This window comes from Bactrocera tryoni, chromosome 5 (genome assembly GCF_016617805.1).
Source record: "Bactrocera tryoni isolate S06 chromosome 5, CSIRO_BtryS06_freeze2, whole genome shotgun sequence".
Lineage (NCBI taxonomy): Eukaryota > Metazoa > Arthropoda > Insecta > Diptera > Tephritidae > Bactrocera > Bactrocera tryoni.
The window spans coordinates 68,800,221-68,827,221 of record NC_052503.1 but is presented as its reverse complement, the minus strand read 5'-3'; the positions used below and the strand labels follow the sequence as shown (position 1 = coordinate 68,827,221).

General features: G+C 37.8%; 1 protein-coding gene across 2 annotated transcripts; it reads right to left on the bottom strand.

Moving 5' to 3' along the window:
- Positions 1 to 997: 997 nt before the first annotated feature.
- On the bottom strand, positions 998 to 26,720 carry LOC120777418 (gamma-aminobutyric acid receptor alpha-like). Of its 2 annotated transcripts, none has more exons than XM_040108718.1 (7): positions 25,845 to 26,720; positions 18,216 to 18,283; positions 17,425 to 17,645; positions 15,966 to 16,048; positions 5,226 to 5,546; positions 3,974 to 4,696; positions 998 to 2,249 (listed from the first exon to the last, which is right to left on the bottom strand). In XM_040108718.1, exons 1-7 carry the CDS (start codon positions 26,314 to 26,316, stop codon positions 2,017 to 2,019), a joined length of 2,121 nt encoding a protein of 706 aa, XP_039964652.1. In that variant the 5' UTR covers positions 26,317 to 26,720; the 3' UTR covers positions 998 to 2,016. The 2 variants fall into 2 exon arrangements, with proteins under 2 accessions (XP_039964652.1, XP_039964651.1); XM_040108717.1 differs by having other exon boundaries at positions 5,202 to 5,546; positions 25,845 to 26,719.
- Between the last annotated feature and the right edge of the window lie 281 nt (positions 26,721 to 27,001).

Below are 27,001 nucleotides of genomic sequence, written 5' to 3'. Positions count from 1 at the left end.
CACTCGATCTTCAGTGACATTGGTTTGCTCTATGGGTTCTTGAAAAGTTCCAAGAAGACCTGACGTCTTTGAGTCAAATTTTGTTTAGCGATGAGGCCCATTTCTGGCGCAATGCGTACGTAAATAAGAAAAATTGCCACATTTGGGACAAAGAACAGCCTGTAGAGATTCAATAGCTGCCATTTCATCCAGAAAAAACAACGGTTTGGTGTGGTTTGTGGGCCGGTGGTGTCATCGGTCCGTATTTTTTCAAAAATGATGGCGATGAGAACGTAATCGTCAATGGCACCCGTTATCGCGACATGATAACCAACTATTTGATGCCTGAAATTGAAGCTCATGATCTCGGTGACATTTGGTTTCAACAAATCGGCGCCACTTCCCACATATTGATGCATTTTTTAAGAGAACACTTCGGTGAGCAGATAATTTCACATTTTGCACTGATAGATTGGCCGCCAAGGTCGTGTGATATGACACCGTTAGACTTTTTACTGTGGGCATAATGTAAAGTCTAAAATCTATGCGGGCAATCCCATTCAGGTCTTGATATCATTCGCCAGTTACCAACCGAAATGCTCGAATGAGTCATCGAAAATTGGTCTCAACTGATGGACCATCTGAAACGTGGCCGCGGCCAAGATTTGAAAGAGATAATCTTCAAAGCATAAATGTAAAAAAATTTTCTTTCGAATGATAATAAACATTTGCCATTAAATTTGAAATTTCCGTGTTTTTTCTTTAAAAAAGTAGGAAACTTCGAAATGGTTTACTTTCTGTCTCTATACATGCGAACTAGTCCCTCAATTTTTGAGATATCGATCTGAAATTTTCCACCCGAACCTGTTCATTTATCAAAGCGTTCAGATCCATTTACTATAGCATACAGCTGCCATACACACTGACCAAACAAAGTTCTTAAAACGTTTAAAACGATTTTCTTGTTTTAATTTGAATATAAATATTAGTTAATAAATTATAACACTCCATATGTAACAATAATATATATTTTTTGTTGTTGTCATTTTATAATTCTCTACAGTTAAATTAAAGTTCTTACAGTTTCATAAAACATTTTAACTAATTTATTAGCCATCTGAATTTACAAGTGGTTAAAACTACATTACTTATGCTAAATAAAGCTAGCCAATACTTTCTCCAGCCGATGATGGGCAGTTTTTCGATATTTAGACTTAAATATTTAAACTTCGTTCTGCACACTTTATGCACAAAAACATTAAATTTGTTATGTTTTTATAATTTTTTTATTTATGGTTTATAACATTACTTATGTATATATAAACTTAAACTTTTACAAACCATTTTCACATAACGCCTCCATTTCTGGTGCCTTTTCACTCGCTTCTCTCGCACTTTGCAGTAATTGCCTGGAAATACAGCAATGCTTTCAAAAGTATTTACAATATATTGGACACAGACCGACACACAGAGCCTAGTGGCTTTCAAACTGTTTCACAAATTAACATTATTTTATTTTTTTGTCTATTTAAAGCTAATATTTACGTCATCACGCTTGAGCATTTAATCATGCATTACTAGTTCTCAATTACTCATTAAATTACGCTTTTAATTACATATCAGTAACTCTCACACCCAGTTAACAAAGCCCTCTTTTTTAGCGTCTAGTATTTTCCTTATTTTAGCAATTTAGTTAAGAAGAAAAGAGTTGCGCGCTGTTGAGCAAAAACGTGGTAAGCAGTGACAGCTGATGAAAGCTAACATGTTTTATGTCTGTCTGGAATTTTTTTCGCTTAATTTAATAGCATTATTTTGATTATTTTCTAATTTAAACGGCAGCATTTGTTTTCATAAATTTTTCCTCCAAAAATATGTAGATTTTTTACTTAATTTACTAGCCAAACAAGTTCACCAATGGCTTTTCACATCATTATCGAATTATTTTTGTAAATTTAACTTTTTGTTGCCTTCAACGCCACCACGTAGCCGTTCGTTTGTTTTCTTCTCGGACTTCATCTAAATTGCTAAAAGGTAACATCAAGTGGCCGACGGTGTGTTCGCTAAGATTCGTGAGCTGCGCGACAGGTAGCCATACCAGTAGAAGACATTGATGAGTAGGAAGAGCATTGGGAAAACTATACGTGATGCGCGATCGATTTTCGATACCGAGTTGTATTGCGGTACACGTTTGCCTTTGCGACGTGCTTCTAGTTCCTCGCGCCGGTAGAAGGACATGCGTCTTTTGCCGCTGCCGCGATGTGGCGTGGGCTCTGTGGCAAAAGTGAGAAAGTAGAAAAGTGAGAGTTAGTTTATTTTAATATAAAATTAGTATACAAGTAAGAAACAGAAGTACGTTGAAAAAGTCGGTATGTTTATTACTATAATTTAAAGACGTGTTTGGACAGACTCAAGTTGTAAAGCGCTAGTGGTTAGAACAAAAAATACTTGTAAGAGCAAAAACTTAAAAGTCTTGAAGTTTCTTGGAAAAGGTAGTTGTTGTTTTCATAGCGGGTTTCTTTTCGAAGCAACCATAATACTTTGCTTCTTCATCCGATCGCGCCAATATCGCATTAACTATCGTGGAGTACTTGCAGATGGCTAATGTTCAAATTTCAGCTGACTCGGACTCGCAGTTTTGGTTTGGTTTTGCTCACTCTGGACAGCATAAAGAGTAACCATAAAGTCAGCTAACAGCTAGGTTTGACGCTGTTAAAGCGTAACCCTAGGAAGATTCTGTTTGCTTGCGTGCTCGTCGACAAGTATTGGGACATTTGGAGCTAATGGAACACACCAGAGAGCAATGAAAAGTCAAAACAGTGGAGTTCACTCGATAAACTTGCTCCTAATGAGGTGTAGCCCATTATCTCGACGAGAAAAGTGATGCTCTTCATTTTCTGGGATTCACAACATATGCTCTAGAATGACTATCTGAAGAAGGACTGTGAAGTAGACAAGGTCACTTAATATGTAGTCAGGTTTGACGTTGTTAAAGCGCAGTCTTAAGACAATTATGCCTGTATTCGGGCCAGTCGGCGAATCATGAAGCCACTGGTACACTCCTGAGAGTAATGAAGTGTCGAAACAGTGAACTTCTTTCGATAAACTTGCCCCGAGGTAGGCGAAGCCGGTCATAACGACCAGAATTATGATGGTTACCATCTTTTGGGTTTCACAAGATGTGCTTTGAAAGGGCTGCCGATTGGATGAGCTGCTTAACAGCTTGGTTTAAATTTGTCGAGAGAACATGGGGCTATTAGTACACACCCGAGAGTCAAAACAGTGAAATTGATTCGAAAAAGGGTAGCCTGTTATATTGTCCGGAAATTTGATGGTCACCCTTCTGTGGGATTTACAAGGCGTGATCTTAATCGAGTTCCTGAAGAAGCCCAGCTAATTCGACGATGAACTGCAAACGCTTCCATTTATCTATTAAAAGTGTGCTCTTCTACCATGACAACACATCGGCTCACATCCTCGCTATCCTGTTTGCCGAATTGGTCTAATTAAGCTTAGTACAGCTGCTCCATCGACCCCGGCGTTATGAGACTTCTTTATATTTTTAAACTTGAAACAATCACCGGATAGAATTTTAAGTCGAATGAGGAGATCATCTTTTCCACGGAGGTCTACTTTAAAGAGCTCCAGCCTTTTCATACGTGTTAAGGAAAGTGAGCAAGGCTGTATCAAGAAGGGCTGAGGACTAAATCGCCAATTTTTCTTGCTGGACCATCTCGGAATATTTGTCCACAATCCTCACAACTTCGAAGTAGGAAAGTAAGATTTGAGATGAGCTTCAAGCGCTTTTATAAGTAGCTTAAGGAAGTAACTTTCGGCTTCTTAATGAAAACGAGACTGTGAAAATTCTGTAGGGTAATTTAAACCTATAGTAGAACAGAATATTGGCGATAAGCTTGTCAAAAAAATTGATGATACTTTTCAACGAAGCAAATGAAAATCTTAAAATGTACTATTGACTCTTAGCTTTCTTCCTTACCTTCACCGGCACGCAAATGCGCTTCTTCATCATCCTCATCCGACATATCGAAGCCAACGCGACCACGTTTGCGCCGACGAAAACACGACCAAGTGAAACAATTCAAATAGTAGCGACTACCACCAGTACTGCTCTCAACTCTACCACCACCACCTAGTATGCGTCGCTTAGTGCCCGAATTGCGACGTGCACGCGCACCAACACCCACACCAATACCGCTGCTGCTCGCCGACGTCGAACCCTTGCCCGTGCTATGTATCGGTATCGAACACATCGACAACGGTATCACCTCGTATAACTTCGACTCGGTGCTAACATTAAATTCGCTCTTCAGCGTGCGTGCGTCCGCTTCTGATTCCGTATCCGAGTCCATCTCTTCGATTATGAAATAACATTCACCGGAACCATATTTCGTGAAGTAATGCACGACGGCGAATTGTAGTATGGTGGCGAAAATAAAGGCGAACGAAAGAAACACGAAGAAATCCAAAGCAGTCAAGTAGGGAACCTTCGGCAGGTCGGTGCGTGCTTCCAAGCCGAGAAATGTCATTGTCAGCACAGTAGTTATGCCCAGCGAGACACGATCCGCGGTGGCCTCGCGATTAAGCCAAAATGAGACCCAAGAGAGTACGACAAGCAAACAGCAGGGACCATAGACTTGTATGAGAAAATTGCCCATGTGACGTTGGAGATGGAAATTGACCATGAGCATTGAGTACTCGGCTGTTGGGAAAGAGATGAAGGGTTAGTGAGAGGAGTTAAAAATTACCCATAATTGTAAAGTAGTGTTGTGCGCTGTTGGTTATTTATTATATTGTCTGCTACTAATCAATTGTTGCTTGCTTAAAGCTATTTACATTGTTGTTGGTGCAAATTAATCACTGCAGTGGTTCAATGCGTTTTGTATGAGTTATTATCGCTAATACTCTGACTAAATCACTTCGACGCATTCACTAGTTGACCTACATGACATATGAGCAATCATAAATTACATAAACCAAAAGAGAGAAACAAAAAATAAAAATCAAACTGCAAATAAAATCACCCCAAAGCCAAACTAAAGAGAAAATAAATTACTTACACGCCCGGCTCGACTCGAAACGCACTGAACCCGGCGCATCCACACTAATACCACCAAAACCATCAACACCACCACCGCCACTGGCACCCCCCAAACCACCACGGCCCGCACCAACACCCACACCACCACTACCACCTCCAAAGGCACCTTTGTCCAACTGCAATCCCGTACCGCGTACATGCTGATTCTTCGCGCCCGGTCCCGCAAATGTAGTCATCGATTTGCCGCCATACTTCTGACTCTTGCGATTCGGATTGTAATCGTTGCCTGCATTTTTGTTGTAATAATTATTGCTGTTTCTGTTAGCATTGCCCGGTTTGTGGCTGTTGTGTGTGGCATCATGTGGCGCGGCTGCTTTGTAGATCACATCGGTGAGATTGCCCGCCGGACAATCGACCAAATCGAATTGTGACAACTTCATATCCTCGGCGATGGCAACAGCTGGGCGCTCGCGATTCCAGCGATAGACAACGTCCGCTGTCGTGTAGCCAACTGTAATGAGGAGCAGAGGAAGGTCGAGTGTTTTATTGTTAATATAAAGTGTTAGAAAATTGAATTATTTGTGGGTGTCAACAAGTTTACCGTTAGCAATTGATGATTTAAATGAACAAAGTGGTTGAGTGAGGTGAGTAAGTACGATATTTGAATGCGCTGTTGCGGTTTTTATTGGGTTACTCAGATCTGTGAGTCCAAAAAAAAATTGTGTGCTTTCCATTAAAACCCAAACGAATTTAAAAATACTTCAAGATCAACTTTACCATTCACTTAACGTTACCTCGCGATGACTCCTCTATCACAAGAGACTGTGATTATCGTTCAAGGGTTACTGACACCCAAATCGGATTCGTAATTCCGTTACAGCTTGTGGAAGACGTCATGTGTGCCGATTTTAAATAAGAAAAAAAAAAACAACATCCGGTCATTCGGTTCTTGTTTTAGGACAGAAAATAGCACAGTGGAAAAAAGGAGACCTTTGATCTTTTATACCTTGATTTCTGCTTCGATAGATATCATCAAAAATTGGTATAACGAGTTTAAGAGTGGCATCACGTCGGTTTCTGATGAGCCCATGCGTCTGTAAGCGGTGACTACGAAAGATAACGAAACAGAAGTCCACAATCTCGTATTAACAAACCGCCCAATGAATTTGTGCGAGATATCTGAGAGAGCAACGCGGTAAGACGTATGGAAGCATGCAAAGAGCTGCTCCTATATGCATCAGTAGAGCTCTTAGAACAACGCAAAGTCAGGCATTAAACGTAACGTCATTCTACATTTACCGCCAATAAACTTGTACTGTAAGTAGCTGGCAGCTAAGCCAGCTCTTATACTGTGGGAATCCTCCCTATTAGACGCCTATAATAAGGGACATTTTAAGATATGTTACCTGTTAAGTTTCTGCTTCTACCCCATACCAGGGATTTTCGAATTCATGTAGAATTGAATTTCAATTTGGTCCCCTTCCTGAGAAGAATGGGAAGCAGGCGAGATGGGCCGCGATAAGCACCTATACGAGTGGTCAAAACTAGATCTTTTTGTCTTTTCAGCAAAATTCTATATCAGAATCGTATTTCGTCTACCAGAGCACAGCAGTGTCTTCCAAGCGGAGATAACAGCAGTTAAAGAAAGTCTTCTTGTTCTGATACAAGCTGTTTAAAAGTTACTAATAGGGTTTCGTAAAAGATAGTGAAATAATACCTTGATCTCTTAGTCCCAGGACTTATTGATATTCCTGGTAACTGTGAAGCAGATTAAATAGCTAGAGCAGGCACCATCCGTAAGAGAGGGAATTTATGTGCCTCCGGCTTGTAGATGTTTATTTTATCGAGAAACGGAGTATGAGCCGTATACGCGGACAGTAGCTAAAAAAAATCTAAAGGAATGACATAAGAACTGTGGTAAGAATGCCAATAGGTCACTTTCAGATTGGCAAACATGCCAGCAGACTCGGAACACTATGCAATGACTATTGTTAAAGCTATCGGTAGGTGGAAGTAGGCTAGACTATAAAAAATCTGTCATTCGTATGGAAAGGTTCCTTGATGACGTCTCAGAGGTTGCACAAGTAAAACTTTTCGTACAGATGAACTTCATAAGAAGTACGGATTGTTTAGAGAGGAGTCAATAGAGTGAGGGGATTTTAGTTTCGGTGTTTTTACAATGGATCTCCTTAAGGGCTAGGTGCGTCGTCAAACCTACCTAGATGACAAGGCATGTTAAAAGATTAAGTGGGTCAAATTCTGCATGATATACTACATATGGGCAATAGGAAGCTGTCAGAATGATTACGAAACACGCTTACACTTTCCGAACAACAAGGGTAACATCTCACCATGTTAAAGGTAGTTTTGACAATGTTTAGGTGCAACTCGAAAGAGATTCTGAGTCGTTTCGTGCCCGTCGGCGAACCATGAAACCACTGGTACACATCAGAGACCAAGGAACATTCGAAATACAGGACTTCGCCCGCGGATCCAACTAAAGACAAGGTGATTGTTCTATTGGCGAGAAAGAAGAAAGCCACCATTTATTGGGATTCGCTGGAGATCAACCGACTACCTGGAAACGGAAAAATGATGACGGGGCTCTGATATAAAGAAAAATTGGGGAAATACTGAAGCAAAACGGATCCATTTGGCGAGGAAAAAAGTGATATTCTTCTTTGACAAACACCGGCTTGAGGTACGAAATTCCTTTGATTCCTTGAGATTTATTTTTTTCCTAAACTTTACAAATTCAAACGGCGGCCAGAAGTTTGAGTCGGACGAGGAATTTAAAATCCATTGACAATAACGGTGTCACCAGCTTCATTTTGAAAAAAGTACGAGCCAATGATTCCACCAGACCAAAAATCGTACCATTTGTGAATGTCTGCTTACGTTGCAAATCCAGGTGATCCCATTAATCCTCCTCTATTCATTATTGTACGCCCAAATCTCTGACGTTTCTTTAATACATTACCATCAACATATGTAAGTAGGTATGTTTTTGTTGTAGTGCATGTGTTATTGGTACAGTTAGATAATGTGTTTGCATGTTGACACAATTCAAGTGGCAGACAACATAAAATTGATTTGTTCAAGCCACTCAATGCGAACTGGTGAGAAGATGCTTGCCAATTGCAACAATTCGTTTACAAAACAAATGAGTTAAGAAGGAGAAGAAGAAGTAGAAGAACAAGTAGAATGAGAAGAAGTAATAGGCGAAGGGGAGAATAACAATTCCTGAATATGTGTGTGCGTTAGAATTTATGGTACAGATATGTTTGGTGTGTTGTAATTATTTTGTAGTGTCTTCTATATTCTTCTCTCCTGCTTCCATTTTTCGCTTGCAACATCAAAATGAGAAAGTTGTTACAAGAAAGAAGTTAACAGCAAATGCCAATACAAACAAACGACTAGACATCACTGTGTCGTTACAAATGATGGTGGGCTATAGATGTTGACAATAATGCGTGTATCGAATTAAGCTGTCGAGTTTTCGGGGGTGTGCAAATGAGTATTCTAAGAAGCTCACGTAAATATTTATTACTTCGATTTGAAAAAAAAAAAACAAAATTAAAAAACTTAGCCACGACATAGCTTCAAGTATTTGGTATTATTCATAGCAATTTTATAAAGCTTGGTTTAAATTAACAAATCAAATATTTTTACTTTTTCAAGAGCTTGGTAAATCAGTCTAGAGTATAGTCTATTCAACATTAAGTGCTTACTCTGAACTTTTGGACCAAGTACTCAAACTCTAGAAGAGTTTAGCGCGTTAAAAGAAAAAAATGGCATCATACTGGACTTCAAGTCGTCCAAATTCGTAAAACAATGGAAAAACGTCGCAGTTGTTGAAACGTCTGCACACTAACGAATGCTAGAAAACGGCACTTGCGACGAGTTGTGGTTATTAAGAATGGGAAGTACGAGTAACATAACTAAAATTAATCCGGCTTGGAAAGAATTGGTTAGACTCATATAGAACACGCAGTGGCATAAGTTAGAGCATAAATTAAAACCCAATCCAGAATAAAAATGCAATCGTACGAGGGGAACTCCAGTTTCGATAGGTAACTCAAGTTCTCCGTAAGCAAAGCATAGTATTTCGATAGACAGTTTGCACGAATGAATACCAAAACGTTTCGCGTTAGGAAATCATCGATATTGTCTAATGGTGTGCTGTTACGGTCTCTTTGGGGAACCTTTGGTTATTAGGAAATGGATGTAAAATGGGTAAAGTAAATGCTGCTTGTAAAGAAGTGGTTAGGGTCTTATGGGTTACACAGAGGCATAAGTAAAAACCTAATTCAAAACAGTATCCGGAATAAGAACGCAATTGTATGAGAGGGACTGCAGTTTCGATAGGTAACTCAAGTTCTCCATATGTAAAGCATTGTTCTTTGATAGCAAGTTAGAGGTATGTCTACGAAATCGCTTTGGCGTTAAGAAATCAGCGTCATAGTATAATGGTAAGCCAGAGAACGGTTTCTTTAGGCAAATTTGATTATTAGAAATTGGATGTAAAATGGATAAAATGAATGTGGCTTGCAAAGGAATGGTCAGTGTCATGCTGGACACGTTGTAGAAGCTGTATGCAAAACGATATCTAGAAACAATACGACATAACGCCAAGTCTACTCCAGTTTCGAGAGTTTGCTTAAGTTCTTCATAGAATATGGCTGCTATTGAGACATGCAGAGGAAAGCGTTATTGAAGGTGTTGATACCCAAACTAGAAATGATAGCGAAACTTAGTTTGTCAGTGCCTTTATGGATATAATGTTTAGTAGCATTAAAATACAGTCCGAAATACGATGTTCTGGTAGTCATATAGCTACGGAAGTATTATACATGACAATGCTTATTTATCGTTAGTTATGTTGACTTAAAAGAAGGCAAATTAAATTTTTAGAAATTTAGATTTTTCAGAAATCATGGTAGGCGATTAACTCAAAAATTCACAACATATTTTTCGTATTAAACATTTTTCGAATATTTTATATTTTGATTTCTGAAAAACTTAGGATTTTATATTTTATTATTACAATATTTTTGTTTTATCATTTTTTTTAGAAAGATGGCAACCTTATTAAAAATAAATTTTCTTAGCTTGTTTCCTATGAATACTCAAATTCTTGGATTTTTTTGTTTTAATTAATTATATGCTTCACTATAGAACCAACCTGCTATTTTTCAATATAGACATAAATTTCGCTTATTAGTTCATGCTCTGTGCAACAATTTCATTTTAAGTGTGTGACTCTGGCAATTACCCCATGCAAACTTAATGATTTCGGCACCAATTTTCCGACCCTTCGAAGTCACATTTGAATTTCAGAGCTTTTGGTTCATCAAAATTTGCATATGTGCCGTATATAAGTATGAAAATGACAGCAAATTCACAAACAAAAACCCCAGAACAACAACAATGCGTCAGTTGTCGGCGGTAATAACAGGGAGCAGACGCTTAGTAAATAAACACACACATATGTGTTTTCTTTTCTGACGCCGGAAATACACAAAATATGGCAACACAAAATATGGTAACACCAAATATGGCAACACAAAATCAAACGGCAAAACAATAAACAGTCAGTTGCAAATGAATCAAACACTTGACAACAACTTAATTATTTTGTATTGAGGTTGCGTATACGCCACGACACCCAAGCTAAGCAATTCAGTTATGCAAAGCTGTGTAACCGCAATAATATATGCATGCCGCAGACATACAAACAGGCAAAGACGTGATGTGTATAGGCAGTAGTTGGTTATGTAGGGATGGAAAAGATTCAAAACCGTTATACAAAAATGGGTACCGAAGCTTTTGGCGCTGGTTTTGAGGCAAGATAGAGAAATATTTTAAAAAAAAAAAATTTTAAATCGTAAATCAATGTGAATGATATATAGTACATTTGCACATTTCTACCTACAATTATCTTTGCTTTTTCAAATTACTGCCATTGGATGCTTACTGTTGTCACATTTATACTTGCCTCTCTCTATATAACTACACACATATGTTTGCATATAATTATGTGTGTATGTGTGTTGCTCTGTTAAATTGTGTCACATTGCGGTTTACTATGCGGACATGTACGCATTAAAACCCATATACATCAGTAACAATATTACACGGAGTAATGTGTAAATTGATTTTTAATGACGTTACGTATACGCCTCGTACGTCATGGAAATCAAAAGTGCACATTGAAACGGCAGAAATCGATTTGGGACTGCAACACATGTTTGAATTAGACAAATAATGATTGAAATTAAAGCATTACAGACGTTGCTGGCGTAACACAGTTAGATTTTGCTTATCAATAATTTGTAAGAGCGCAAGGCAAATGGCTACATTAGGCTGATGATACAAATTTTAATGGGATTTGCGTCGAATTTTATGGTTAGTAGGGAAATCAGTTAATTGAAAATTATTATATTTAGTGCATGTTTGTCATATTTCCCCAATCGCTAAGTCCCTTTCCTGGTACCTTGCTCTAGACATTTCCTGCAGTCTTCTCGATCTGTCAGTCTCATTCTGCGGAATGAGTGAAAATAATGAAGAAACTTGCTATATTTTTTTTTGCATTTTTTTTATAGAAAAAGGGAGGAATGCCACGCAAACCACCAATGAAATTTGTGGAGTTTATGGAAACGATGCTGTATCAGTTCGTGTAGCACAACAATGGTTCGCTGGCTTTCGTTTTGCAAATTTCGATCTACACTAATGGAAAATGACAAAAAGTGGTCGACCAAAATGGTGCACACTTGTTTATTTATTTAATAGTAAAAATATGAAAAAACATAAGTTTAAGTATGGTTAGAAATACGAAAAGACTTTTTCGACTACCCAATACTTTCCACTGATTTCCTGCTTCCCAAAATACTTCTGGCCAATATTCGATACGAGATTACTGGCTTCAACGCGGCTTGGATGTATACGTAAATATTGACTCTGAAATTATCTGCAGGTGCATTAGAAGCCAGCTACGTAGCTATCGCAATAGCAAAGACCTCAGCTTGAAATTTACTGCAGAGGCCCGGCAACTTAAAAGGCCTAACTCTGAACAGTATATCCACGCATCTACTCTATCGTCCATCTACGAGCCATCCGCAAAAATATTTAGAGTGTTGCGCATGGCTAACATACCTTTACGCTAACCATCTTTTTCTATGCTTACTTTGAACTTTCTCTCCCAGTTGGAAAGGGATATCATCCATTCCAATGTCGTCTATATTAGGGGCTTTGCCGTCAGAGTTTCTTAGCAGTTTATTCACAACAAATGTCCATAGAGGTGGAGATAGCACACATATTGACTGGATACTACGAGTATTCAAAATAGATTCCATAGAGACGTTGTTGAACACTTCAGAAATGTCCAGGAATGCTCCAAGAGCGTATTCCTTATATTCAAGAGCCTTCTCGATATTAAATACTAGTGTATGGAGTGCAGTCTCTACTGATCTGCCTTAGACAAGCTTTTAGGAGGCGCGCGGCCCTAATGTGACCGTGCAGCCGGTACCGGGAGATTTGTGTGGATCAAATGAGCGAAAGGCCTATTCTATTTTATTCTCCGTTAATATGTTTTCTAGAACATTTACCGCACTACTTACTTCATCTATACGTCGTCCGTACAGCCTGAAAAGAGCACACTGACTACATCTTCCAAAGAGTCCTGGCAGTTGTTCGTCCACTCTCCGCTACTTTTGTGAGTTAAAACGGATGAGGCGAGGCTTTTGGTCATTACTTTCTTAAGTCTCGCCACTACGTGGATCTTTTTAAATTCACTAGAAAAGTTTTTCCACGATTCTCGCTTTGTCCTGCGCACCAACTTCTTGTAGCTCGTTAGAAGAGCTTTATATTCGTTTCAACAGTTCTCGCTTTCTGCTAGCTTGGCCCAGTTGAAGCATTCCCGTACTTTGCGTCTGTCAGACCCAAGTTCCTTGTTCCACTAAGGGGCTTCGTTTTGTACTTGAGTCGCAGCGTAGGGCATGCTTTGTGAAGATCTGTATTTAAGGCATTCGTAAATACAGTCACGGCCTTTTCAAGCGCTTCATCGCCAGTTGCATACAGAATAAGTCTGTTCGCAGAAAATGTGAAACACGCTCTAAAATTGCGGATATTTTGATCATTTTTCGGCATATATCAAAAGACAGCTCTTTTGATTGACAATGGAACTTTATATTGAAGCGAAAATTCTTTCCTTCCGAAATCCTAAAACAATGCACCCTTTTTCATCTCATATTTCCTTCTTGCCCTACACACTTACATATAAACATAAATAAAATTTTCTTTGAACCGACTTAAATTCTCCACACAAAATGCAATCAATTAAAGCCTTGAATGCGCGCTTGAATGTCGGACAGGCAGGCAGACAAATTCATTAGAAAAGCCGCTGCATGCTCCACGTTGCACACAAGCTTTCAAGCTCTACGACCGCCAACGGCGCACAACAAACAATAATGATTATGTACTTGGGGTGCAACAAGCAATTCCTTACAAATATGCATAGCCATGTGCATGCATGAACATATCAACATACATACATGTGTGTGTGTGTGTTGTTGATTGTAAGCGTGCCTTGCTTTGTGCGCCACAAACGAATGAGCGAATAAATGAACTACAAACGGCTAACAACAGCTTAACTTGTTTCCATAGTTGCGCTTTTACAAGCGTGCATTTTTTGGTTTTCGTTTTCTTATTGCCCATTTGTGGCGCAGTTTGTGTTGCACTAACTGTAAGGACATTTATAAGGACGAGCGCGCAGCAAAAGAGCTATTTAAATCATTTTAATATCACAAATCGCAGCAGGCTTGGCGAAAAATCTGAGGCGAAAAAGCAGAAGGGAATAATATAAACCGGCAGCAAAGTGAAGCAAAGCGATAAGCGTTCAGGGTGGCCACACATGAGACTTACATGTTTATATATTTATATGTGGGCAATTACGTATATGTGGTTGTAGTGTAAATAAATAGTCGTGTCTGTATGTATGAGAAAGCGTAAACATTTCGTTGAATTGCATTTATAGTAAGATTGCACTAACACAAATAAAATACAAATGTATATATGATATATATTAGGAAAGTCACATGTACGAGGACAATTTGATAAATCAGTAGCATTTACATTGAAAACGTTTCCTTCTTGAATAGTTTTACTTAAAGGTTTCTAAAAACCTTCCAAATAATTGCTGATTTCAAAGCTGACCTCAACATCTTTTTTTAGTATATTTCTTATAAACTAGTTTATGAGATTTATACAGAACACTTAGCTAGATGTATTCCAATGCCGATGAATTTCAAATTGCACTCAGATAACTTGAAGCGGCGCCTTAAATAATTACTTTGTAAGGTAAACTTTTTGCAAAACACATCTAATGGTGCATGAAGACATCTTCCTTACTCCTCTTGTCAAATAATTATTTAAATATTATAATCAACCCAAATCAGTATTCCGAATAAGAACAAAATCGTGCGAAGGGTACTCCAGTTTCAAGAGGTTACTCGCATTCTATTGTAGTAAGTATGGTACTTTGACTTTCAGTTGCAGGAATGACTACACAAACTCTTTCTAGCGTTAAGAAATCCTTGACATCGTTTATTAATTGGTATATTTGTACGACCTTTCGTTATTAAAAATATAATGTAAAATTACTAAAATTAATGTGGCGTGCAAAGAAGTGGTTAGAGTCATATAGGACACGCATATGCTTAAGTAGTAGCTTAATTCAAAGTTGTATCCAGAACAAGAACGCAAACGTAGGAGGAATACTCCAGTTTCGAGAGGTAACTCAAGTTATCAGAAAGCAAAGGATAATATTTTGACGCTCATTTATAAATTGTCTATTTCGACGACTTTTGATTATAAGAAAAGTTATGAAAAACAGTAAAAAAAAAATGAATTGCAAATAAGTGCTTAGATCCATATAGGTCATGCATATGCATAAGTAACAGCTTAATTAAAAGTTGTATCCAGAATAAGAACGCAATCGTAGGAGGAATACTCCAGTTTCGAGAGGTAACTCAAGTGCTCCGTATGCAGAAGAGAAAATTTTGACACCCAGTTTCAGTAATGACTAAACAAACTTTTTTGACCGTTAAAAATTCATTGACGTAAACAGTCTATTTGGATGATTTTTTACTATGTAAGGAATATATTTGGCCTGCAAAGAACCACATTGGACATACAAATGCATAAGCAGAAGCTTAACTCAAAACAGTATTCAGAATTAGAATGCAATCATACGAGGGGTACTCCAGTTTCGAAAGGTAAATAAAGTTATACATATACAAAAACAACCACTAAATAGTGTTTTTAAATGTTTTGATAACCAATCTGTAAATGATACCAAATACATGTTTGTAGAACTCTTTTATGGAAATAATGTTTAGAAGTTATCAAAAGATTGTCCGAAATACGATATTCTGGCTGATCTGTAGGTAACAAAATGCAAGGCAATACTTTTCTGAACTAAATGCATTTTAATATTTTATGAAATTATGGTGCACGTTTAAATCAAAAAGTCACTGTTCTATCAAACTTCCCTCAAGCGAACATACACACAATATGCAAGATGCATTTACTGCCCTTCCCTTCATAAGCATCTTTGCGACTTTGTGTCGCCAAGGTCAATAGGTAATAAAAATAATCACAGACACATATTCATTCATACAGTTAAAGCATAATATACACAAGCACATAATGCGCTTAGCTGCCTTAAGCATTGCTCAGCTGAAGAGATTACGCTGTATGAGTTTAAGAAAATTAAACAAATTTCATACAAACCATATCAGCCTAAATTCATACCCAGTTTTAGTATGGTGGTATGTTTGTCGCTGCAATTGCATTTACTTTACAACTTTGTGATTTGTTATACAACTTATGCAGTTGCTTATAAGTTTTTGGCAGTTTTCATTTCACTTACATGAGCCAAACTTTAGTGGACACTTTTGTATATCCATGGGGAAGTCTTCCAAGTTCATTGGGCAGCCAGCTTTAATTGTTAATCTGAAAGTAGTGAGAAAAAAAAAAAAAATTGTGAAAGAAAGTTAAGTTAGGACAGAGAAGGCGGTTTAGCTACTTAATTTTTTCTTAACTCAAATTTTATATACGTTGACTGAGTAATACATGTCTAAGCTCTTCGATCGACGTTAGACCCGTTTATATAAATCATATCTGCCAATGGCGATAACATGGAAAAAGTCAAAGAAACAGGGATTGAAATTTGTCATGTTTGCCTTAGAGATATAGCAGAGGACCTCAACATCTCTTATGGATAGACTCAACACATTTTGGTGAAAGTTCTGTGTATGAGGCGTGTCAATGTTAGACACGTAGCAACAGACCTGAATCTTTTACAAAAATATCGCCGATTAGAGATCGCAAAAGGAATGCGACGTAGCTGAGGACTATTTATTCATCAAACATATCATTACTGGTGTCGCCGAGGTGTGAATGCAATGAAGCTCTAAAAATTATGCGAAAGCCAAAAAATCTCGTCTAGTTCGGTCCAAAATAAAGGTGGTGCTTATCGTATTCATTGATTACTGCGATGTGGTTCGCCATGAAATTGGGTAAGAAGGAAATATTCCTTTGTTGGTTTGAGCAGACTACGTAAAGCAATTCGTTGTAAACGATCGATTTTTTGGTCAGAAAATTCAAGAATTTTTCATCATGATAATGCGCAGTCTCATTCTATCATGATTGTTACTGACTTTATGTCAAACACGAAACAAAAGTCTTCGTTCAGCTACTATGTATATTTGCCAGATTTGGCTCCGTGACTTTTTCATTTTCGAAACTGCCGACGGATTTACCTGCGATTTTCCATGATTATAAAGTTCGATGAAATAAGATTTGTACTATATTTTTAAGGAGAGCTCTAATGCGAAACTTTGGTGTTATTGCCCCTTAACCTAAAACCTAATTGCGGACCTAAGCCTAATCAAAATATACTTACGGATATCGGCCAAACTGGATGGACTTTCCTTTGCAATTTCCCTTAATAAAAGCTTTTCTTCTAGTAGGGTTATATACTACTGTGAACAGAGTTAAAAAAAAGTCGAAGTTACGATTTGTGCATACATTTTTATATTTGGCAATTCGGCTTTGAGAAACTGATAGATACCTTAAACGAAATAACTGGTAGCACTCTTGGGTAACTAACCAGTATATTTACAGTTAGTTGGCTTGCAGTGTATATAGCTTTTACCACTCACTCTCAACACTCTGCCATACTGAGAACATTTTTATATTTGCCAATTCGGATTTGAGAAACTGACCGATACTTTAACCGAAATAACTGGTAGCCCACTTGGTTAACTAACCGGCATATTTACCGTTAGCCTGCTTACAGTGTACGATATATAACTTTTACCACTCACCTGCTCGAATACAACACTCTGCCATTCTGATAAATGCGCACAAACTTATTCGGTGTCGTTATGGTATGCAGATAACTCTGTTTGCCATTATAGAAATATGTATCGGGTTTCCAGATGCGCGCCAACATCGAAACACTCAACGCCAAGGTGTCCTGTGCGCCTTTGAAGGCTAAACGCTTATCCACCCATGATTGACGGAAATAACAGTCCATGGAATAAGTCTGCAATGAAATGAAGAGAAAATATTGAAAATATTTGCTTTGAGGCAATAGAAATCTGCCACAGAGGAAATCCACTTGTGAAGTGTTAAGCAATCAAATCAAAAGGCGTCGCGTTGATTAAATAACACAAATAGATTGGATGTTTATGAAGTTATTAGTAGAGCGTGTCGCTTGCGGTTGCTCAATCAACAAATACTAAATTGAAATAAGTCAGTCAGAAGCATAACGGCTCGGCGCTTAAGCGCTGTTTGACGCTCCCACACGCCATTTGTTGCTGCTTTGACTGAGTGACTTTAATTGGTTTTGATTTGTTTGGCTGCAAATAAATAAATTTTCTTCTTGCTTTCGCGAAAAGCTATTATTATTACGCGCGAGTTTAACGTAAGTGTGTGGGGTTTTTATAGCGGTTGAGTTGCTGTGGGATCTTTTTTATACAGACTTTTGATTTTTTATAATAAATGTGCGTTGAAATGTCAAGCAATTTTTTATCTTTAAATAAAAAATAGATGTAAATATTTACAACTGTAGTCTGTTTGTGATTAATGTGCAGTGTCTGATGCATTGCCTTACCATATCGACTTCGGAGATAGGTCCCATACTCCGTACCATAATATCAACCTCGACTGTAGCGGGTGGACCTGAAAATGAAATAAATTATTACTTGTTTAAATTTTCATTTACGAGTATAGATAATAAATATATTAAGGAAAGGCGAATAGAAGAATAAAATACATACATATGTATGTATCAAATGCATATGAAAATGTTGGAAAAGTGGTTCCTACGTACATATGAATCCGTCACTATACTCTTTAATAATTAATATTTATATAAAACGAAAATGAAGGACGGAGTTCATGTAGAAATGTGTGTTCAGAAAAACCCGTTACCTCCCTTCGTATCTCGACCAGAAGTGTGTCGGGAAGCAGGGCAGCAGTGGAAATTGTCGTCAGGAACAAGCGATTTTACTAATACTGGCTTTCAGATCACAAACGCATCGATGGCAATGAGATTGTGATTACCACGAGTGCTAGACAGTTGTGATCCATAACGTGACCCACATTGGTAAATACATGCATTGTCTTTACGATGATCTGGACAAAAGCATGACAAGGAAGTTTAAAATTCGATCGAAAATGTCTAAGGTTGTGTCAGAGAACGGTCTCTTTTGACTAATTTTGGTTAAAGGTATATAAAATAACTAAAATTTATTTGGATTGCAAAAAAATAGTTATAGTCATACGAGACACACATATACATAAGCAAGAGCTTAACTCAAAACAGTATCCAGAATAAGAACGCAATCGTACGAGAAGGACTCTAGTTTCAAGAGGTAAGTCAAGTTATTCGTATGTAAAGGATAATATTTTGACATTCATTTTAAGGAATGTTTACATAAAACTCTTTTTAGCATTAACAAATCATTGACATCGTCTAATAATAAAACGTCTTTTTCGACATCTTTTGGATATAAAATAGTAAAATGAATGTGATACGCAAATAAGTGGTTGGATTTATAAATATATGTAGGTCACGAATATGCATAATAAAGAGCTTAAATAAAAACTGCGTTTAGATTCAAAAGGCAATTGTGTGGTGGGTGCTCCATTTTAACGGAATGCGCGATCGGGATGCAAAACTACAAAATTCATGTACAGAGCAGTATATCAAAAATACACAAAGTTCTTACTCATTCTCGACAGAAGAGACTGCGGGAACATAATAGGAATACTGACAGATCGCAGTCTGACGGCGGCGTACCCCGGCTGAATGAGGCGGATTTAAATGGCGCAGGGACAGAGAAGAGAAAATAAAAAATAATTGAAATCGTCGAGTCGGATTGTCAAGTAAGCTTTGTTGAACCAACCGTTTAAAACCATTTATAATAGAGACACTAAGAATCTTGGTGTTACAAGAGCTAAGACAAAAAAAACTTCATGGACTGTATTTTGCTCTGTGAAACATGTACTGTGAGCTATTCCCTTACTGTCAAACTCTTAATCGGAACCTGTACTGAGAAAATTAGACCGCCTTAGACAGCTTTTGATTAATAAGGAGGACAGCTTTTGATTAATAATGTTTTTCTTCAAGACAACGCCAGACCACACAAATCGATAGTGTCTCGCCCGCTGCTCTGGGATTTTGATTGGGAGGTTCTTATGCATTTCTGTTATATAAATACTAAAAATTCATCTCTAGAGAAGCTTGTCTAAACCGATTACCTCAACTTTTTCCGAATATGGACGAGTGTTTATATGAGAATAGCATTAAGATTACCTTCAAATAGGACTAATCTAACTATGCTAAATAAAATCTTCAATTTAATTTAAAAAATAGGGATCTCTGCGGCTAATTTCGTTTCCGGTCCAATTAACCCAGTTAACTAAAGTTGTAGCATAACTAAGACTTTTCAATTTCAGTCCAGCTATTGAATACTTTCTGGAATTGAAGTGTTTCACCTCCAACTGTTGAAGATAAGCCGAAAATTTCTATGCATAGAAGCTCGAGATACTAATTTCAAATTGTTTCGATCCACTTAAAAAAATTAGTCTGATCTTTTTCCAATGGCAGTCCTTCAAAAGCTCTCATATAAATAGTGTGTATCATTTTAAACCTTCAAACAACTGCAAAGCTGTGAAGTATATGAGATTATGTGACAAGCCCTAGCACATTCAAACACAAAGGCAATGTACAAGAGTAACTGAAATGCAAAGCGGATACGGAAAAGCACGGCTATGTGTAAAAAATACTCAAATACAAGTTTGTAAATGAAATTATTTACAAATGCTGCACAGAAATTGCTGGAACATGTCTGTATGTATACTCGCATACTTGAAGCACAGGTGACAGAAAAATTGAAGAATGCTCTTAAAGGCAACATTTGTATGGCAGCTATGTTTGATATGAAGGCTGTTCGATAAATCAATGATTTTATACAAAAATTTATATAGTTCCACAGAGTTCATAGTTAGAGTTCGGTGATCCAGCAGATGAATAGTCGCCAAAAAGGAAAAATAAGTTTTTACCAAACTGCAGATTTTATCAATATTATACACGATAGTCTTCGTCGATGCATAATGAGATTATAACGTCACATGGAATCTATTGAACCACCAAAGACGATAGTGAAAATAATTTAAGTATGCTGCTAATTGTTCCTTATCTGAGTACAATATTATTATTAATGTTGCGTAGTATTTGGATACGCCAACCGGATGAACGATGTTGTGGAAAAACCACGGATCCATACGATATTGAATAACTGTTGAGTAAGTTAAGTTTTCTGGGTGAAAGGGCGATAGAGAAGACTTTAAATAGTCTAACCAGTAATACAGCTTTTTTTTGGGGATTCCGATGTCATATAATACCGAACGTGGTTAAGGAAAGTTTAAGCGGGTCTTCCACCAGGTGATAGCGATATGCTTAGCCAGCTCATAACATATTTTATATAAATCAGACTAATCCTCCCAAGGTTGGATTTTAGTAATTAATTCAATGAGATAATAGCCTCTAGACGTGAAAGGAAAAGAGGTTTAGTAAAGGAAAAGGATTTTATCTCAATCTATACCAACAGGGTGGACTGCGGAGGGATTATACTTCAAGGATCTTGACATCTTCTTCTATCTACCAAACTCAGCCATCAACTTCCAAACGGAAGAATTGGACTAGAGAAGTCCAGTGGAGCTCTCTTCAGCAAGTATGATAGAATACTGTAAGCAACCATATGCACAGTTAGTCAGGCGGCATTGCTGCTCTGTAGACCCAAGGATCCGAGCATCGAGCGCTAATTTAGCCCGTGGTGACAAAACTTCCACCTACCTACTTTTCTAGGTATAGGCGCAACAGAGTGTTGCGTTAAAGGGTCTCTTGGGGAATAAAATCCTATGTCTGGGGACTCCGAAGATATATGGTAAATTGCCGTTAGTGTTTATTGAGAAGTGCTTAAAAATACGGTTAAACTCAGGCTAAGTTCTTGCTTCGATAAATTGAGCTAAAACTCAAGAATTTATGGTGAAAATTGACTCAATACTATTATCTACGACTGCTGGTGGTTTTCTCTCGTCAATGACATGTTACATGTTACGAGGGCTGCTATATATATTCTGGCCTACGGCAACACTAAGTGTTGCCAGGTGCAATCTGACATTTCCATTGGAAAGTTTGATATTTTTTAGCATAACATCACTCAGAACGTTTTGTCATTTAATCGTGAATTGTTTTATTTACAGGGAATTTAAAAATTCATCTCGGCCAAAACATGGAATTAACTCGTGAACATTTTCGTGCGATCATTTTTCACAACTTTCGACGTGGATTATCACAACAAGAGTGCATCGATGAACTAAAATCTTTGTATGGCTATGAAGCACCATCCTATACCACTGTGAAAAACTAGTACAACGAATTCAATCGTGGCCGACGCTCGCTCAAAGACGAATTCCGTGAAGGTCGTCCAAAAACAACCGTTGTGCCAGAAAACATCGTTGCCGTACGTGAACTGATAATGCAAGACCGTCATGTAACATACCTTCAGATAGAGGCATGCCTATGTATTTCTCCCACCAGCATACATTCGATATTGCATGAAAACCTGGCCGTAAAAAAGGTTTGTTCTCGTTGGATCCCGCACAATTTGACAATCGCTCAAAAAAAGGCTCGTGTGGATTGGTGTAAAGAAATGCGGAAAAAATACGATCGCGGTGCTTCAAAAGACGTTTATAAGATCGTCACAGGTGACGAATCATGGATCTATGCGTATGAGCCCGAAACAAAACAGCAATGGACAAAAAATAAAAAATAAAAAATAAAAAAAAAACATTTTCGTTGATAAATATGCCTATTTACATTATTAGGCCAGAAATATATATAGCAACCTACGTACAATTGCAATATATTATCTTAAGCCACTGAATTATCCAGCAGTCCTCTTTTTCTTTTCAGATGTCAGAGTCAAAGAGAGCCGTGACAAAATCGGAAAATCGGTCAAAGTGAATTTGCAAACACAAGCTTATTTGACACAAGCTACAATTTACATTTTTGTATCTTTCTTTACCTCTAACTGCTTTTGAATAGTATTTTTTTCTGATAAAATAAGCAAGTAAATTTTATTTCCTCTAAATTGTAGCAAAAGCTGCAATTTCAAACGAAAATTGCAAATTGACAGCTTCCTGCAACATTTTGTTGCTACTTTCATGACAAGCGTTTTTGGCTGTCGAATAATTTCCGCGCTTTAACACCTTGAGTACATAACTGAAGCTGTCGCATTTCCCACAACAGGAAGACCAAATGATTGCCTGATCACGGCTTCAACTGGATAGTCGATGCGTAAAGCCAACGCGCTCTTTCCTACACAGCTTGTCACCCTGAGCATATCTTATAATACATTCACGCTTCGGAATTACGCGTATCAACGCTTACGTGCGCTTAGTTGCAACCCTCTTACGCGTTAACGTCGCAAAATTGACTTGTCTGGCTTCCTTGCAACGCCTGTTTGCCACATGCTTCCAACTAATTTGCATGCCACCGTTTGAAGTATGTATAACGGCGCGCTGCATATGATTGCCTTTGTTGACATTTTCATAAATGTCAGTTTTCGAAATTGTCGGAAATGTGTTGTTTTCGCGCGTTGGCGCCTTAGATTTTCGAAAATTTATGCGTGGTGCTTAAGCGGATGTGGCGATGCGGTATGAGTACAATGGAGTGGACAGTAAACGAGTGGAGGCCGAGAAGTCTCCAATTGCCATTTAGAACGATTTTGGGTATTTAGTGGCTTAAGTTTGTATATTTGAGAGCATATGGTGGCCTTTGAGATGCCTATATATTTCAGCGGCAGCTCGCCGTTGACAAATTACACGCCAATTACTGGCGTGTTAGTGTGAGTGAGCGCCTGCATTTAGCGCCAATGGCGTCTATTTAATCAGCAGCGCGGTTCATTTTTGATTGAGTTGTTCTTGCTAGCGCCATTGCTTTATTTACTTTCATATTTCCAGCGCTTTTAAGTGTATTGGAAGTAGAACATAAAAATAGTAATTTGTCGCAGCACTTTATTTGATTAACTTGAAAGCAACCGTATTTGCCATCATTGTATTGATAATCACTTCCGGTTTATTTATGTATAGAATGAGCTATATTTGAATAGCATAATGATTCTTTTTTTGATAGAACAATTGAGTTGTTAATGTCAAATAAGACCACAAAAGAAGAAAAAATTAATAAAGAAGTTGAAATAAAATTGCGATTATCGAAGGCTGTATAAAAGGGCCTTACTTTAAATTTGAAAAAAATCAAAGCACTCTGACAAGTCGCTAGCCGATTTTAGAAGACTTAGCTCTCTTTGATAAGCTCTACGGAATACTGAGAGAAAGACGCTGATTTCTTATTAAAGTATGCTCTTGAGTGTAAGCAATGTTCTTTTATAATTTCTTTTTTCTACAAAGGAGGCTTGTATGGTCTGCAGGACTTTGAAACAACAGTAACCGTCTTTTAAACCAGTTCCAGAGTAATTTGTTCTGTGCTATATTTCCAACGTTTTGCATGACTAGTGATTTGTTTTGACAACATCAGGATTTCGATATAATACACTACTTCAGAGTTGTAGCAAAGTTTATATAATATACGAGAACTTAAAACTACTTCGGTGGTTCCTTCTGATTTTTCTAACAATAGATGAGTGAGAAAAATGAGATTTGGAATGTTGTGGATAAGAAAACTATGTCAAAACTTCATAAATGCGGATGGGAACCGCCAATAATGGCTGTTACAGCACTTTAGCTAGACTACGATTCCATCCTGAATCATTTAGCCGACATTTGGTTGAACTGTGTCGTTGTTCTAGTGCCAGAAAACATCCGAGTTGACAGTCAGGTAGACAGTCTGTAAACTGACGTTGAGCAATACCAAAAACTCCGTCAGGATTGGGAAGGATCTCTTCGAGCCGTTCGATATCACACAAGGTTTCAAGCAAGGCGACTCCCTCTCGAGCGACTTCTTCAATCTACTGCTGGTGAAAATAATTCGCGCTCCAGAACTAAATAGAGAAGCTACCATCTTCTATAAGAGTGTACAGGTGCTGGCGTATCCGGATGATATTGATATTATTGGCCTCAACAATCGCGACGTTAGTTTTACTTTCCCCAGAATGCCAACAACAACGTCAGGTTAGAAATCCAATGCAGAATAGCTCATGCCAACAGTTGCTACTTAGAACTGCGTAGGTAGTCTCTCGACGGACAAATACCAAATTCTACAAGTCACTCATCATCCCCGTCTTGCTATACGGTGCAAAGGCATGGACGATGTCAACATCTGATGAGTCGGTTTTACGAATTTTCTAGAGAAAGGTTCTCCGGAAGATTTAAGGTCCTTTGCGCATTGGCAACGGCAGTCATCGTAGTCGATTCAACGATGAGCTGTATGAGATATACGATAACGCTGCCATATGTTCCGTCAGTTCTGAACTAAGAGCTAAGGTTCAGCAAGCTCGAAGCTCACGACTTGGGTGCTACATAGCTGTTACAATCAGAATCAGTAACCACACTTTTTAATACTGATATACGTGCCGTGGAACATGAATTGAGAGCTGAAGTTCGATGAGTTCGAATGTTACGAGTTGGCAGTGCTCTGACTGATTAAAGTTCGGGTCATTTTTGGTTATGAGAATCAGAAACAAAATTTGATCTAAAGCTCGTATAAGACCTAACCTAGGAGTAAAAGTTATGTGAGCTCGAAGCTCTTCATTACTAAAAGCTCAAAGTACTATTTGAAACGCATGAATCGAGTTAAGAAAACACATCCTAATCAAATATAATATAACATGAATTCTTATTGACAAAAGGAAGATGAGATGATAATAAGTTCACACAATGCATAATTGAAAAGAACAATATTTTCTCTTGACCTGGGGGAGATATAATAATTACAGAAGGGACCACTACCGACTAAATTTTGAGAAAGAAATACTTAGATTTTTCATTAACTGAAAACACTAAGTGAATAACATAAAAGACTTTGGATTAGATGAGCGCTTTGACTCTTTAAAAGTTTGAGTAAATAGAAAATTACAATTCAAAACCAGATTCAATTAAAAATGATACAAATAATACTAATGATAAAAAACTACAAAGAACATAATTTAGGACATTCAAAGCTGTAAAAAAATGTTCTTTGCATAATTATAAATGTGAGATTGCATCCACTTACCGCCGAAACCCGGTCGTATGCTATTATCATAGCCACGTAATAAATTATCCAACAGTTCGGAGATATTCGCATGATTATTGCGCTGTGTCAGACGCATATGTGAGGCAGCCACCGACCAGGAGGCTGGAGCGCGTGCACCCAAACCGGATAGAGCTGCTGCCGCCACAGCAGCCATGCCAACGTCCAGCTTAGCGGTGGGCGCCGTCACGCTAGAAACGCTAGTTGAGTTCGTGGCAGACAACGAAAGCGAAAGCGAGATAGTGGATGCATGCGCAAGTATGCTGGACGTTGGAGATGTTGACATTGGAGACCAATTAACGTGGATGTGATGCTGCATGGCCGGCATGAGAAGGCAGCTAATCAAAAGTTTTAATAAGCGACGCATAAGGCTGCTTAAAAGGCCAATTGTGCTGTGATGGCCACGGCTGGACGTAGCGGAAGGCATGCTGGGTGTAGTGGGCGCCGAATGCATTTTGCAATGGTTCTTTATTGTTTTTGTTTTATTTTGTTGTGTTTTTTTTATATTTTAGTTTTTGTAGTGGTGAGGACAGTTATGTTGGTTAAATGTCAACGCGACGCAGAGCTGTCAACTGCAAACTTGCGCCCGTGTTTCGTAAGCTGCGCACACGCTCCCAGCGCGTTTATCGTTTAACACTTTTCTAATTTATTTTTGGTTATTTTTCCTATTCATTGTTTAAATTAAGTTGGTGTATATATTTTTTGTTGGATTTGCACTTTGTTTGGTGTAGCTTGGTATTTAAAATCTGGGAAATTTTGAGATGTCACGTTTTGCGAATATTTTGATTTTGAGTGAGTTAAATTTACTAATAAGCGATTTTCAAAATTTTTAATTTGCTTATGCAGATCGTAAATTATTGGTATTTTGCGCCTAAAGATATACTACATTTCTTAATTTTTTAATTGGTCTACAGTTTTATCTTTAAAAACTTTCCAAAAAAATTGTGCCATCAGCCTAAAAGTATGCAAATTTTTAACGATTTTCAAAATTCTTAATTTACTTATGCAAATCGCAAATTATTGGTATTTTTCTCCTAAAGGTACACTCCATTTTTTAATTTTTTAATTGGTTTACAGTTTTATCTTTAAAAACTTTCCAAAAAAATTGTGCCATCAGCCTCAAAGTATGCAAATTTTGA